The 15839-nt window shown below is 42.4% G+C and overlaps 1 protein-coding gene across 1 annotated transcript in view; it reads right to left on the bottom strand.

Annotated features, from left to right (window-relative positions):
* LOC141156410 (ADAMTS-like protein 2) overlaps nt 1-15839 on the bottom strand; it is a 76446-nt gene that overhangs the window by 30231 nt on the left and 30376 nt on the right. The window contains exons 6-9 of the mRNA XM_073642604.1: nt 14418-14535; nt 11273-11353; nt 9458-9633; nt 3475-3733 (exon numbers count right to left, since the gene is read on the bottom strand). Of these exons, the coding sequence (XP_073498705.1) occupies nt 3475-3733; nt 9458-9633; nt 11273-11353; nt 14418-14535 (634 nt within the window). The remainder of the gene's footprint in view (nt 1-3474; nt 3734-9457; nt 9634-11272; nt 11354-14417; nt 14536-15839) is intronic.

Below are 15839 nucleotides of genomic sequence, written 5' to 3' on the forward strand. Positions count from 1 at the left end.
GATAGGACTCTGTTCACAAAGAACAGACGGAGAAGGAAAAGCAGAACCAGAAGCACGCACAGTACTTACATAGAAGTAGCGAGCGTACACTAAATTCACAACAGAGGTACAGAGACGACGAGAAGGAATTTAGGAGCGGGTTCAGATTCTGCAGAAAGACGCAGAAAACAGACATAGAGGGAAAAGGGAGACAAGGTTAAAGTAGAAACGTGGCACAGACAACAGGGAACAGAGGAACGGGAACAGAGACAGCAAGGCAGGAACACAAACAGGACTCTGTTCAGACGGGAACAGATACCGCAAGGCAGGAACACAAACAGGACTCTGTTCAGACGGGAACAGATACCGCAAGGCAGGGACACAAACAGGACTCTGTTCAGACGGGAACAGATACCGCAAGGCAGGGACACAAACAGGACTCTGTTCAGACGGGAACAGATACCGCAAGGCAGAGACACAAACAGGACTCTGTTCAGACGGGAACAGATACCGCAAGGCACAGACAGGCAGATCTAGGAATACGGCCCCTAGAAGGCGAAAGAACAGGCAAGAAGCGTGTTCACAAGAACAGACCACAGTTCAGACACAGAACAGGAAAACAGGATAGGACCTGGCATGTCAGAGACAAAAAGCCAACTGACAAGAAACAATGCTCAGGCGCCATCTTGAGGAAGAAGGTGGTATAAATACCCAAAGATGGACAGCAATAGGCTGAAGGTGCAACAGGGGCGTGTCCGCAGCAGGTACAAGAAACAGGAAGTTCAGCGGGCGTCGCCCTATGCAGCCAAAGTGGAGCAGAGCAGAGCACAAGGAAAGAAGCCAGACCAGGAAGCTGGGCGGGAGATGAAGTTTGCGATCTTGCATGATGAGAGATGGAACACCATGCAAGAACGCCGCCAGGTATGCTACACATTCCTTGTGATCCTCCTTGAGATGGTTCCACTCCTTCATTGGAGTCCAGCTGTGTTTAATTAAACTGATAGGACTTGATTTGGAAAGGCATACACCTGTCTATATAAGACCTCACAGCTTACAGTGCATGTCAGACCAAATGAGAATCATGAGCTCAAAGGAACTGCCCAAGGAGCTCAGAGACAGAATTGTGGCAAGACACAGATCTGGCCAAGGTTACCAAAGAATTTCTGCATTACTCAAGGTTCCTAAGAGCACAGTGGCCTCCATAATCCTTAAATGGAAGAAGTTTGGGACCGTCAGTAGTCTTCCTAGACATGGCCGTCCAGCCAAACTGAGCAATCGTGGGAGAAAAGCCTTCATGAGAGAGGTAAAGAAAAACCCCAACATCACTGTGGCTGAGCTCCAGAGATGCAGTAGGGAGATGGGAGAACGTTCCACAAAGTCAACTATCACTGCAGCCCTCCACCAGTCGGGCCTTTATGGCAGAGTGGCCTGGCGGAAGCCTCTCCTCAGTGCAAGAAGAAAGCCCACATAGAATTTGCTCAAAAATCTGGCACCCTGCTACTACAGGTACCACAGGACCCAAAAGGGTGCATGGACGGACTTCTCCACAAGAGGCACTCACTACAAACAGACACCTCCACCCTTCCACCTCAGACCACCAGAGGGAGCCTTGTTAGGGATATATATATGGGAGGGTGGAGTTAGGCAGTCAGTTTTTCAGTTCAGTGGGACAGTGTGCTGGCACTTAGACCAGTGAAGAAGCAGCACGTGAGCTGCTGTGTATTGAGGGCCCCGAATGTGGCCGAGGCAAGAGGAGAGGAGAGAGGAGTTGAGGGGGCAGAGGAGCATCCCAGGCTCACCCCAAGACACAATCCGGACACCGAGTCCGCGCCTACAGGGTTCTCTACACCCAGGAGAGACAACCGGCATACCAGGAGGCTTCCAGACCCCTGGTTATCCTGAAGCTACCATCAAATACAGGACTAGGAACCACGAAGGTACCAGCATCCAGGGATAGTGGTTGCCAAAGAAAAGTCCTACTACCAAGCGGTCAGGTGAGAGAGCAACACAACATAGAAGCTAGGTCAAGTTCCAGGCGGGCCAGAAGCTTAGAGAGAGGGAGACACGGATCAGGAGGCCTTATACCCGCTCACTGGGGAGAGTCTTGAAGTGCACCCTTCCTAGCAAGTACCCTGGACCATACCTGCCGTTACACCAGTAAAGGTACTGAAGCGAATCCCCTGTGTGCGTGTCCGTCATTCTCCCTGACCCGACCGGGCCATCTCTCACCCGCATCCCATCAATCAACCCTGCCCCGGGGGCCCGCTCCGCCTGTGGGGAGCAGAAACATCTCAGCTGCTATCCCATCACCCCTCGGAGGTCTGCGGCAGCGGTGGTAACCATTACCGGAAACCACAGGTGGCGTCACGAGACAAACTAAAAACATTAAAACTCCTTTTAAAGAGTGACCCCAGATGACGGGACCGGGAGCCGACTGCCGTGACATCCCAAGAAGGTAAAGGCCCAGGTACCGAGTTTCCCCCATATCCCCCTGGGCGAGTCAAAAACACATGAAGGACTTCTAGACTATGAGAAATAAGATTCTCTGGTCTGATGAGATGATAGATAGAACTTTTTGGTGATAATTCTAAGCGGTATGTGGGAGAAAACAAGGCAATGCTCATCACCTGCCCAATACAATCCCAACAGTGAAACATGGTGGTGGCAGCATGGGACAGGACGACTGGTTGCAATTGAAGGAAACATGAATGTGGCCAAGTACAGAGATATCCTGGATGAAAACCTCTTCCACAGTGCTCTGGACCTCAGGCTTGGCCGAAGGTTCACCTTCCAACAAGACAATGACCCTAAGCACACAGCTAAAATAACAAAGGAGTAGCTTCAGAACAACTATGTGACCATTCTTGACTGGCCCAGCCAGAACCCTGACCTAAACCCAATTGAGCATCTCTGGTTCACCATCCAACCTGACAGAACTGGAGAGGATCTGCAAGGAAGAATGGCAGAGGATACCCAAATCCAGATGTGAAAAACTTGTTGCATCATTCCCAAGAAGACTCATGACTGTACTAGCTCAAAAGGGTGCTTCTACTCAATACTGAGCAAAGGGTCTCAATACTTATGACCATGTGATATTTCAGTTTTTCTTTTTTAATAAATTTGCAAAAGTAAGAATTAACTTAGTAGCAAATTTGCAGAGTGTACTTTAATGAGAAAAAAAATGAACTTTTTAGAATTTACCAAATGGCTGCAATGAAACAAAGAGTGAAAAATTTAAAGGGGTCTAAATACTTTCCGTACCCACTGTATGTATTTTGTTTCTGGGACAACCCCCTTAAGGTTGCAATTTTTTTCCATTTAGCACCACTTTGATAATAATTTACTCAATACAAACTGGAGGGTTCCTCACTTAGATCACAGACAAAAAATCTATGTTCTTACTTTAATTCCCATATCTCCAGGTTTGGGAATCCTCAGAAACATCTACATTCTCCATTATAGTACCACTGAAGGATCAATAAACATTGAGCTTACTGTCTGTTTGGTCTTCTACAATCACTTGTTCTTTTGCAGCTCCGTCTTGATGTACAAAGGATCTCTCTGTGTCCTCAGCGTTTTCCCAGTTAAAAATGTCAGTAGACTCAGACTCAATCTGAGCTCCACTTTGCATATTACTTGGAGCTTGAGGAATAGGTTGTATTGGTTCGGAAAGAAGAGGCAGCGGTGCTTCTGGGGCACGAGGTACTGTGTATTCATAGGTAATGTGTGGGATCTTTCCGTTGAAATTATAATACTAAAAAAAACAAAGAGGATTTTTTTTTTTTAAGAGCATTGATGACAGCAGAAACATTTGACAAACACATTGTTTTTTTTTACTGCAAGATATCATGCAAACATTTTCACATCCATAAAGATATACAGAACACTAGAGCTAATTCATGATGATGATACATACAAGTTACAGGTAAGTGCGGGTTGGACCTTCTCATTGATTATTTGAGATGCAAACCTACAGCCATATTTTACATAGCAATTGATACCCCCTAACCCTATATGTCTGTACACGCTTGGCTAAGCCAACAATTTATAAGAGATTATAAGAGTGTAAACAAATAAGAAGCATAAAACAGTACTGACCCCCTCAGCCCCTCACCAATCTCAAGGACCCCATGAAATTCTACCGAATCCACTGATTTCGGAAGGACCAGTAAACTATTTGATGTGTATGGGGGTCTCCCGACTCTCCCCTGACAGATGATGTCAGGGGAATGAAGGATGGGGCAGTTGGAATTTCAATAGCCAATATTTTTGTTTTAAGAGGAGATAAGCCACCGCCAGAAGTCTGGCTGCAGCTTTCTCCTCTCTCCCCGTTGAAAAAGCATGACTGCTCGGACGAGCTGAGCACTCATGTGTATGGAGGAGTCGGGAGAAAAATCAGTCTGCTACGTTCAGGTTTAGGGCTCGTTCAGATAAGCGTGTTTTACGGACGTGTGCTGTCCAAGTAAAAACCGGACAGCACACTGACCAATGTAATTCAATAGGGCTGAGTATCCATGTGAAAAATATATTCACAACATGCACTATTTTATTGTGTATTTTGGACAAGACTCGACTATTTAAGTCAGTGGGTGCGCAAAAAAAAATATCAAATCCCATATGGAACCTCCCTTATGGCGCCCGATTTGTATGGATACATTGCCATTATTAACCTAGAAAACTGTATTTAAAGATATATACAGTACAGACCAAAAGTTTGGACACACCTTCTCATTTAAAGATTTTTCTGTATTTTCATGACTTTGAAAATTGTACATTCACACTGAAGGCATCAAAACTATGAATTAACACATGTGGATTTATATACTTAACAAAAAAGTGTGAAACAACTGAAAATATGTCTTATATTCTAGGTTCTTCAAAGTAGCCACCTTTTGCTTTGATGACTGCTTTGCACACTCTTGGCATTCTCTTGATGAGCTTCAAGAGGTAGTCACCGGAAATGGTTTTCACTTCACAGGTGTACCCTGTCAGGTTTAATAAATGGGATTTCTTGCCTTATACATGGGGTTGGGACCATCAGTTGTGTTGTGCAGAAGTCAGGTGGATACACAGCTGATAGTCCTACTGAATAGACTGTTAGAATTTGTATTATGGCGAGAAAAAAGCAGCTAAGTAAAGAAAAACGAGTGGCCATCATTACTTTAAGAAATGAAGGTCAGTCAGTCCGAAAAATTGGGAAAACTTTGAAAGTGTCCCCAAGTGCAGTTGCAAAAACCATCAAGCGCTACAAAGAAACTGGCTCACATGAGGACCGCCCCAGGAAAGGAAGACCAAGAGTCACTTCTGCTTCTGAGGATAAGTTTATCCGAATCACCAGCCTCAGAAATCGCAGGTTAACAGCAGCTCAGATTAGAGACCAGGTCAAAGCCACACAGAGTTCTAGCAGCAGACACATCTCTTCAACAACTGTTAAGAGGAGACTTTGTGCAGCAGGCCTTCATGGTAAAATAGCTGCTAGGAAACCACTGCTAAGGACAGGCAACAAGCAGAAGAGACTTGTTTGGGCTAAAGAACACAAGGAATGGACATTAGACCAGTGGAAATCTGTGCTTTGGTCTGATGAGTCCAAATTTGAGATCTTTGGTTCCAACCACCGTGTCTTTGTGCGACGCAGAAAAGGTGAACGGATGGACTCTACATGCCTGGTTCCCACCGTGAAGCATGGAGGAGGAGGTGTGATGGTGTGGGGGTGCTTTGCTGGTGACACTGTTGGGGATTTATTCAAAACTGAAGGCATACTGAACCAGCATGGCTACCACAGCATCTTGCAGCGGCATGCTATTCCATCCGGTTTGCGTTTGACCATCATTTATTTTTCAACAGGACAATAACCCCAAACACACCTCCAGGCTGTGTAAGGGCTATTTGACCAAGAAGGAGAGTGATGGGGTGCTACGACAGATGACCTGGCCTCCACAGTCACCAGACCTGAACCCAATCGAGATGGTTTGGGGTGAGCTGGACCGCAGAGTGAAGGCAAAAGGACCAACAAGTGCTAAGCATCTCTGGGATTGTTGGAAGACCATTTCCGGTGACTACCTCTTGAAGCTCATCAAGAGAATGCCAAGAGTGTGCAAAGCAGTCATCAAAGCAAAAGGTGGCTACTTTGAAGAACCTAGAATATAAGACATATTTTCAGTTGTTTCACACTTTTTTGTTAACTATATAATTCCACATGTGTTAATTCATAGTTTTGATGCCTTCAGTGTGAATGTACAATTTTCATAGTCATGAAAATACAAAAAAATCTTTAAATGAGAAGGTGTGTCCAAACTTTTGGTCTGTACTGTATATATATTAAACTGCCGATAAAAATCATCCGAATTTTGTGAATAAAAATCAGATGATTTTTGATACGCTATTCTGACCCCGGCCTAAAGCAAAAGTTCCAATGGCCAACCGCCAGTCTTCATTTATAGTCTGCCAGCGATAATGTACTGTGGCGACTTGACTCAGTGGTCAGCTGTTATACTTACTGATATGTCATGTCATCACAGGTAGCCCAAAACAGGCATTTGCGCCGAAGCAATTTGTTAGTTTCTAACTTTATGATTTGGCACTTTTCATTTTTTTTTACATATTTCAAAGTCTAATGAGGTAAAAGACATTAGTGAGATACCAGAGAATTCTTTATGGGTTGATCTCCAAGTAATTTTAACCATTATTGATAGATAAGGGGTGTTAGCTCAGACTCATTTCCTATGATGTGCGCGATGCCCCTAGTCCAACACTAAAGTTATAGCAAATTCAAAAAAGTCACGCACTCACAGTATGTTGAATAAATTCTTTTTAATCAGTCAACAAAGAAATTTCATATGACGCGTTTCAGCCCATCCCAGGCTTTAGTCAAAGAAATTTCGTAGGATGCGTTTCAGCCCATCCAAGGCTTTCATCAATTAAGAAATTTCATAGGACGCGTTTCAGTTATTCCAGGCTTTCATTAACAAGATATTGTTGACGAAAGCCTGGGATGGGCTGAAATGCGTCTTATGAAATTTCTTTGTTGACTAATTAAAAAGAATTTATTCAACATAATGTGAGTGCCGGGACTTTTTGGAATTTGCTGTCATATTTTTCCACAAGCACTAGCTGAACATATAGAGTAAAGATCCATTTTGAAACAACACTAAAGTTATTACTTAGTTGCAAAAGTCATAGTCTCCGATTCGTCATTTGCATTTTTTAAGTCACTTTTCTGTTTTGTCTTGTGGTATTCAATGTAGTTTTGGCACCAAATACTTGAAAATGGCTTCATGAATTTTGCACACAGACAAAAATATTATTTATTTTTGTCTTTGACCTGTTTGGCGACTTTTAGCGGAAAAAGTCGCATGTTTCACCAAGTGGGGCAAAAATTGTACCAAAATATCTGGCATATATAAGATAACTTCATGGAGGACTAAAGTACATTTGCGATAAATTTTTGAAAAAGTTGCCGATGATGAATCAAGCGGAAATCCTATTACGTCCACAGAGGCGAACATAAAAAAGCTACAGGCAAACACATAATAAATAGATTTTAAAAAAGGTGCAATATGAATATGGCACAAACAAACAAAAGGTGCAAAACACTGAAAACTTGAGGAAAAAAACAATGCAACAATGAATCGGTATCATAGTTGTGATATGACCCATTTATATATTCTACATGTATATTTTTTCTACATCTGTTTTATGAAAGAAAGTTGCCATGCTGATGACACACAGATCTATCCGATATTTCCTCCCTACTAACCAAAATCCCACAATGTCTGTCCGCTATCTCATCCTTCTTCTCTGCTAGATTTCTAAAACTTAACATGGATAAAACAGAATTCATCATCTTTCCATAATCTCATTCATCCCCCCTATCTGACCTTTCTATCAACGTCAATGGCTGTTCATTCTCCCCAGTCCCGCAAACTTGCTGCCTTGGGATAACCCTGGACTCTGATCTCTCCTTCAAACCACAAATCCAAGCCCTTTCGACTTCCTGCCGACTCCAACTCAAAAATATCTCCCGGATGCGCACATTCCTCAACCACGAATCTGCAAACACACTAGTGCACTCCCTCATCATCTCCCGGTCAACTACTGCAACCTCCTGCTCTGTGGCCTCCCCTCTAACACTCTCGCACCCCTCCAATCTATCCTAAACTCAGCTAATCCACCTGTCCCCCCGCTATTCCCCGGCCTCTCCTCTCTGTCAATCTCTCCACTCGCTCCCCATTGCTCAGAGACTCCAGTTCAAAACCATAACCATGACATACAAAGCCATCCACAACCTGTCTCCTCCTTATATCTGTGACCTAGTCTCCCGGTCTTCACAAGATCTTCCGCTCTATTCCCCTCTTATCTCCTCTTCCCATAATCGCATTCAAGATTTCCCCGTGTTTCCCCCCTACTCTGGAACTCTCTACCCCAACATATCATACTCTCGCCTACCGTGGAAACCTTCAAAAGTAACCAGAAGACCCACCTCTTCCGACAAGCGTACAACCTGCAGTAACCCTCACTCCACCATACCGCTGCACGACCAGCTGTACCCTCACCTACTGTATCCTCACCCATCTCTTGTAGATTGTGAGCCCTCGCGGGCAGGATTCTCGCTCCTCCTGTACCAGTCGCCATCACATTTTGTTAAAGATCATTGTAATTGTTTTTGTATGTATACCCCCTTTTTTCACATGTAAAGCGCCATGGAATAAATGGTGCTATAATAATATACAATAATAATAATAATAATTTATACAGTATAAATCTAAGATATCTAAAAAGACACAAAACTATATAAAGAAAGCACGAACACTGCACAATTATACAACTTTATGAATACACAAGCAGTGACCCTACTCAGTTTACTCTCTACTGACAGAATACCAAAACTTAAATGCATCAAGTGCCATTAATTAATTACTCATTATCCATTCTGGCCTCTAAAGCACATTCAGTTCTTTTTAGGGCCAGGTTTATTCAAAGTGAAACTAGGTTTGCTGCCCATAGCGACCAATCACAGCTAAGCTCTCATTTCCTAAACTGCTCTGGGAAAATGAAAGCTGCGCTGTGATTGGTTGCTATGGGAAATAAAGTCAGCTTTACCCTGTTTTGATAAAGGTAGCCTTTACTCTCCCGCAGCATCAACATAAAAGCATTCAAATTATTTTAATAACTAATTTTTCTGATGTCACAAGGAGGTTCACAAACTTTAACACTTATTGAAGCAACCAGAAAAGTTAGAAGTTAATCTGTGTGCTATGGGGGGCATATAGATGACCTTTTTATGTTCTGTAGTTCTTAAAAAAGTTAGAGCCAAGAAAATAGCCATGTATGGCCAAAATATACAAACACAAGGTAGCGCCCACTGAGGTTTATCCTATATGCCCCTTAATCTCGGACTACCTGTGGTGTCTGTGTTTATAAATGTAGAACTACATGATGCTTATAGGCATGCAGATGGGCTGGGGTCTCACACACACACCATGACACTGAGGGACTGGTTGGTAGGTCCTGGCGTAGTTAGGTATTCCAGTCCCTCGCTGTGGACATTTGGGGGTCGTCGATACTTGACCAATGTCCCTGCAACACGAAAGTTCTGAGGATTATCCATCATCATGTTCCCGTTAATGTAGAAATTCCCAGCAGAGTCTGCAAGAGCTAGGGAGAAATAAATAGGATATGAAATAGAATAAGAATGTGAAAATGATATGTGTTAAAAAAAAGAATCAGTGGATGTAATGTGGTATGATCACACCCTCACATGTACCATCACAGAGTTTATACTGTGACGCACATTAGGCTTATGGGGGTTTTCAAGGACATTAAAGGGCTTGCCCAGTCAAAACAAGCTATCACCTATCCATAGTATAGATAATAACTAATTGATCGGTGGGGGTCCCAACTCCAGTCACAAGTCATTAGAATGCAGCAGCAGCGCACATACTCGACCAGAGCTCCATTTATTTCCTAAGAGGCTGCAGAGTACTGCTCTTGGCTTTTTCCTACAGCCGCATAGAGAATGAATGGAGAGGCAGTCGGGCATCCAACTTGCCGCTCCATTTTGTAATGGGTATAAAAGTGCCCTGTCGGGGAAAGAAATTCCCCATTCGGCCGATCAGTTCATGTTCCAGCGGTTGGACTGCTACTAATCGGTAAACTATCACCTATCCCACAGGTCTGGCAGATTAGGGACCCACTGAGATGTTCTCTGTAATATAGGAATGGGCTTATACGTTCTGATCAAAATGTTAACTAAGAAATTTCCGCAGACACACTCCAAAACCTTGTAGAGCCTTCCCAGAAGAGTACAAACGGTTATAGCTGATAACAACTCCATATTATTGTCTGTGGATATAAAGAGCAATGTCATGGTAGCCCCTGTAGGTGTAATGTGTATCGTAAAGCCACGTTCACACGATCAGTATTTGGTGAGTATTTTACATCAGTATTTGTAAGTTAAAACCAGGAGTGGGTGATAAATACAGAAGTGGTGACGTGTTTCTATTATACGTTTCCTCTGATTGTTCCACTCCTGGTTTTGGCTTAGAAATATTGATGTAAAATACTGACCAAATACTGAATGTGTGACCGTGGCCTTAAAGTTCTAATGCTTTTATCCATATAGCTCATATATAAGCTATATGGACAAAATCCATACAGCTGATATATATCCAACCCCCTGCATTGAGCACGGAATTGGACACGATGACCCAGGAGATCCCTTCCAACTCTAACATTCTATGATTCTATGATAATGTATAAGGCTCTGTTCACATCAATCATTTTAAAGTATATCGAATCTTTCAAAGTGAAGGAAAGCCTACCTACATCATTGCTCTATGTTCTTAGAGGGTTTACTTTTCTGTGCTCTTGATGATAAAATAAATATGAGATATTCTGGAGCCATAAAGAACTCATTTTACATACAAGCCATTTAACAACTAAAACAAATGGCAAATATGTATAAACTCCCTAAAATAGTTTAATCTAATTTAAGTTTCTTATCATCACAAACTTTATCATTGTAACCACAAAACATGATATAGGACACACCACACAGATAATTGGATAGTTCATACATTGATACAAATCTGTATGGGAGAAACACCAGCACCTCTGCATTTTCACTATTTTTCATTAACAGGTAAGGAGATATCCATATAGTAAGCATACTAAAAGATGTAGCCAAAATGCACAAGAGACTATCCAGTTAACTTCAGATTCTATCCTATGTTTTATTATTTGACATATCACACTGTTAGGAAACGAGCAAAGGACCTTAGTTTCTCAGTCTCACCTAGAATATTTTCAGTATTTCTTTTTTCTGTGATAAGGATGTCAAATGCCTTTGCGGGAATCGTTGTGATAAGTGCATAACCTGGAATTTATGAGAATAAATGACATAAATAGAATAAGCTGTCATGTAGGTTTAAATGAAGAAAAACACTTTTTTAACATTATATGACTTGTATCCTGCATATTTAGCAGTTTTATCTATCTGCAAGGTATGACAGTCATTTGTACCTGAGCTTAGCTCCAGAGTAGGCAGAGACTAGCCTCTATAGTATTCCCCATAAACTGCACACATAGGAAAAAGAAATTCTTGCTCCCCTATCTCTCTATAACACTCCCTGAGAAGAGCAGCAGAATCAACGACATTATGTAACAGTACTGAGCAGTCTAACTGTGAATCCAGCACTGCGGTGAGATAAAATATTTATAACTAGCAGCGGCATCTGTGTGAATGTCTCTGCGTCTGTCTCTCTCTGCTGAAGTATTTCCCTCTTCCTCCCCTTTTCCCTCCCAATACAATCTATGGGCAGTACCTGTAATCTGATCCTTCCATGTATGAACTTCAGTGTATGGATTGTGAAATTTAGACAAAGCGGCTAGTACAGGAGGGAGGGAGAGGGAAAAGTTTTTAAGTGGAGAAAAAAGTATTATTCTGCAATAAGACATACCATCACACTCTTATCTTTGAGTGCATTATTGACCTAAAAATATTTTAGAGGTTCCGTAGGCTTATATTGTAAAAGCGACTCCCAGCTCACACATAGACCCCAGTATGAGCCAGCAATTCGAAAGAGAAGTCCCGTTAGATACAGGTGCATCTCACTAAATTAGAATATCATCAAAAAGTTAATTTATTTCAGTTATTCAATACAAAAAGTGAAACTCATATATTATATAGAGTCAATACAAACAGAGTTATCTATTTCAAGTGTTTATTTCTGTTAATGTTGATGATTATGGCTTACAGCCAATGAAAACACAAAAGTCATTATCTCAGTATATTTGAATAATTAACAAAAACATCTGCAAAGGCTTCCTAAGAATTTAAAAAGGTCCCTTAGTTTGTTTTAGTAGGCTCCACAATCATGGGGAAGACTGTTGACTTGACAGATGTCCAGAAGGCAGTCATTGACACACTAAGTAAATTTTGCATTTCATTTGGAAATCAAGGTCCCAGAATCTGGAGTAAGGGTGTAGAGGCCACAATCCAAACTGCTTGAGGTCTAGTGTGAAGTTTCCACAATCAGTGATGGTTTGGGGAGCCATGTCATCTGCTGGTGTAGGTCCACTGTGTTTTATCAGGACCAAAGTCAGCGCAGCCGTCTACCAGGAAATTTTAGAGCACTTCATGCTTCCCTCTGCCGACAAGCTTTTTGGAGATGGAAATGTCATTCTCCAGCAGGACTTGGCACCTGTCCACACTGCCAAAAGTACCAATACCTGGTTTATAAACAACAGTATCACTGTGCTTGATTGGCCAGCAAACCTGCCTGACCTTAACCCCATAGAGAATCTATGGGGTATTGTCAAGAGGAAGATGAGAGACACCAGACCCAACAATGCAGACGAGCTGAAGGCTGCTATCAAAGCAACCTGGGCTTCCATAACACCTCAGCAGTGCCACAGGCTGGTCGCCTCCATGCTACGCCGCATTGATGCAGTAATTGATGTAAAAGGAGCCCCGACCAAGTATTGAGGGCATTTACTGAACATACATTTCAGTAGGCTAAGATTTCAGATTTTAAAATCATTTTTCAAGCTGTTGTTATAAAGTATTCTAATTTACTGAGATAATGACTTTTGTGTCTTCATTGGCTGTAAGCCATAATCATCAACATTAACAGAGATAAACACTTGAAATAGATCACTCTGTCTGTAATGACTCTATATAATATATGAGTTTCACTTTTTGTATTGAAGAACTGAAATAAATTAACTTTTAGATGATATTCTAATTTAGTGAGATGCACCTGTATATCCGTACAGCTTAATTTCTTCTGATCCCATTACATATGCAAACAGTATGCAGTAAGCTCCTGACAGTGCCATATTTGTGGTTGACGGCAGAGAGAATTTTATATTTTAAAGTGGGTTATCAAGATTTTTTTAAATTGATTGACTATCTATTAGATTGGTGGTGATATCACTCTCAGCAGCTGGGATGATAAGTTGGGGTGCCGTGTATCAAACTTGAAATGATCTAATATTGAAGTATTGATTTATTCTAAGGATGGGTCATCAGTTTTAAAAACCTAATTAACCCCTTTAACATTATGTCTATGGAGGAGTGTCACAGGTTTACCGCGACAGAGAGGGGCCAGAAGACAGTGATGTCACATACTTCTACACTGATTAGAAGCACTTCACCATCATATTAAACAGTGCAGGTTTCTGTTAGCAGTGCAGGGGTTAATCTGTTCAGTTGAGAGCTTCTGGAACTTTCCTGCTTTGATGGTCTCAGCTGTTCAGTGTTGGCCACTCCCCTCTGCTATATATACTCGCCTCTGGTATTCAGGGATTGCCAGTGTTAGTTTCATACAGCCTGGTTCTGGAGTTGGAGGTGATGCTAGTTTGAGGAGGCATTTGGAGTGTTGCTCTGAAGACTGTTGATTGGTGATTTATCTGTGTGCATATCCTCATCCTCCCCTATTTGGTTTAATTCCCTTTACTTCCCGATGCTCCACTCTGTTGTCTGTGAGTGCACATTTGTATGATTACTATTTTCATTTATCCCTATACATTTTTCCTTGTTAGTCTGGTTTGTGTATTCTTATACACCTCTACTCCCCACTTCCTGGGTGGGGGGAGGGGACAAATAAGGGCTGATTTAGGAGCTCAGCAAGGCACGTTGCCTTAGCGTCTTCATCATAAGAAGTAATCCAGAGAGCAAGGATAGCTACGGCGCCCCTAACTTTAGGACTAGGGAAGGAGCCCCCGGCCCCAGGATATCACACAACAGTGCAATGACAAGGAGATTTGGAGCTTTGTATAAGAAAACATGCTACGATGACTATAAACCATTTTTCAAGGAAAAATCCTACTTAGTAGTGAAAGTCTAGAGCAGAACCAATGTGCCAAATGTATTAACATAAATTACTACATCATAGCACTTAACTACTACTTTCTGGTGACATGATTACAAAACTTACCCAAAACGCATTTCCTGAAGCTTCCAGATACCCTGTAGCATGTACTTCCATCACCACCGCAAACACCACATCTGTCTGGTGATCTGGATGAATACAGATTTCCATCACATCCTACTGGCTGCAAATAAAAATATACATTTATTGGAAGCAAGGAAGCCATAAAAAAAACATAATATTGACTAGAATATAGTGCAATATGACTAAAAAATCAGCTTTGGTACTGAGTTTAAAATATTCTACAATTCATTACCCTTTGAGGGTCGTTTGAAGTTGTAAATGTATATATATTATCACTGTGACTGACCAATTTGTATGGTCTGTCTGGGGTCAATTGCTAGTTGGTACAACTTGGTTCCATTATTTCATCGATGTTCTAGACTTGGTTATGGCACCATATCTATGCAGTAAGTTCATTGCCGCACTGTACACATTTACATGCCTAAACTACAGTTGCAATCAAAATTATTCAACCCCTATTGCAAATTAGGTTTATTAGTAAAAATTCACAAACCTGCTGTTCTCAGTAAACCAATTAAACAAGAACTATTTAAATAGCTCAACAAAACTAATAAAACAAGAGGCTTCTCCAAATTCAACACAAAATGCCACTTTTAAATGAGTAATACAGTCTCAGAATTAAATATATGAGAAACATGGAACTCAAAGAGATAGAGTTGTAGCGCAATGGCCTGTGCCACTGCATGGTGTCCCCTTCACCCTCCATGCAGGGACACCGGCTTACTCACCACCCCGGCCCTCACCGTGGTCCCCGGGATGCTGCCCGTCCTGTGCTGCTGTGTGCGCCACAGTTCCCGGCGGCGCCTAGTGTGCGCGCGCTCCCCTGCTCTTATAGGACCAGCGCTTGTAGCTGAGAGGCATTTAGTAAAATTAGTACACAATAGTACATAATTATGTCTCCCTCTACCTTAGGGAGTCACCGAAGCAACAGTATTCATTAGTGTGTAGTCTCCCCTACTAGTGAGTTGTTAGGTCCCCTAGTCCCGGTGCGACCAGAGTCCTGAATCATAATCTCTGGTCCTGCAGCGACCAGTCCTGATCCCGAAGTCCCCTGGTCCTGGTGCAGCCAACGCCTGTACTTTGTCCCCTGGTCTTGGCGTAACCAGTCCTGTTCCCGAAGTACCCTGGTCCTGGTGCGACCAGTGCCTGAATATTGTCCCCTGGTCCTGGTGCGGCCAGTCCTGTTCCCGGAATCCTCTGGTCCTGGTGCAGCCAATGCCTGAACATTATCCCCTGGTCCTGGTGTGGCCAGTGCCTGAACATTGTCCCCTAGTCTTGTTCCCGAAGTCCCCTGGTCCTGGTACGGTCAGTATCTGAATGTTTCCCCATCCAAGTATTCCATGTATCTGGACTGCTACAACCTATCTCGGAAATACCTGTCTGAGTCTCCTTGCCAGTAACCGT

The sequence above is a fragment of the Phyllobates terribilis genome, unplaced genomic scaffold (assembly GCF_046119375.1).
Source record: "Phyllobates terribilis strain yellow unplaced genomic scaffold, ASM4611937v1 Scaffold_8__6_contigs__length_399053987, whole genome shotgun sequence".
Lineage (NCBI taxonomy): Eukaryota > Metazoa > Chordata > Amphibia > Anura > Dendrobatidae > Phyllobates > Phyllobates terribilis.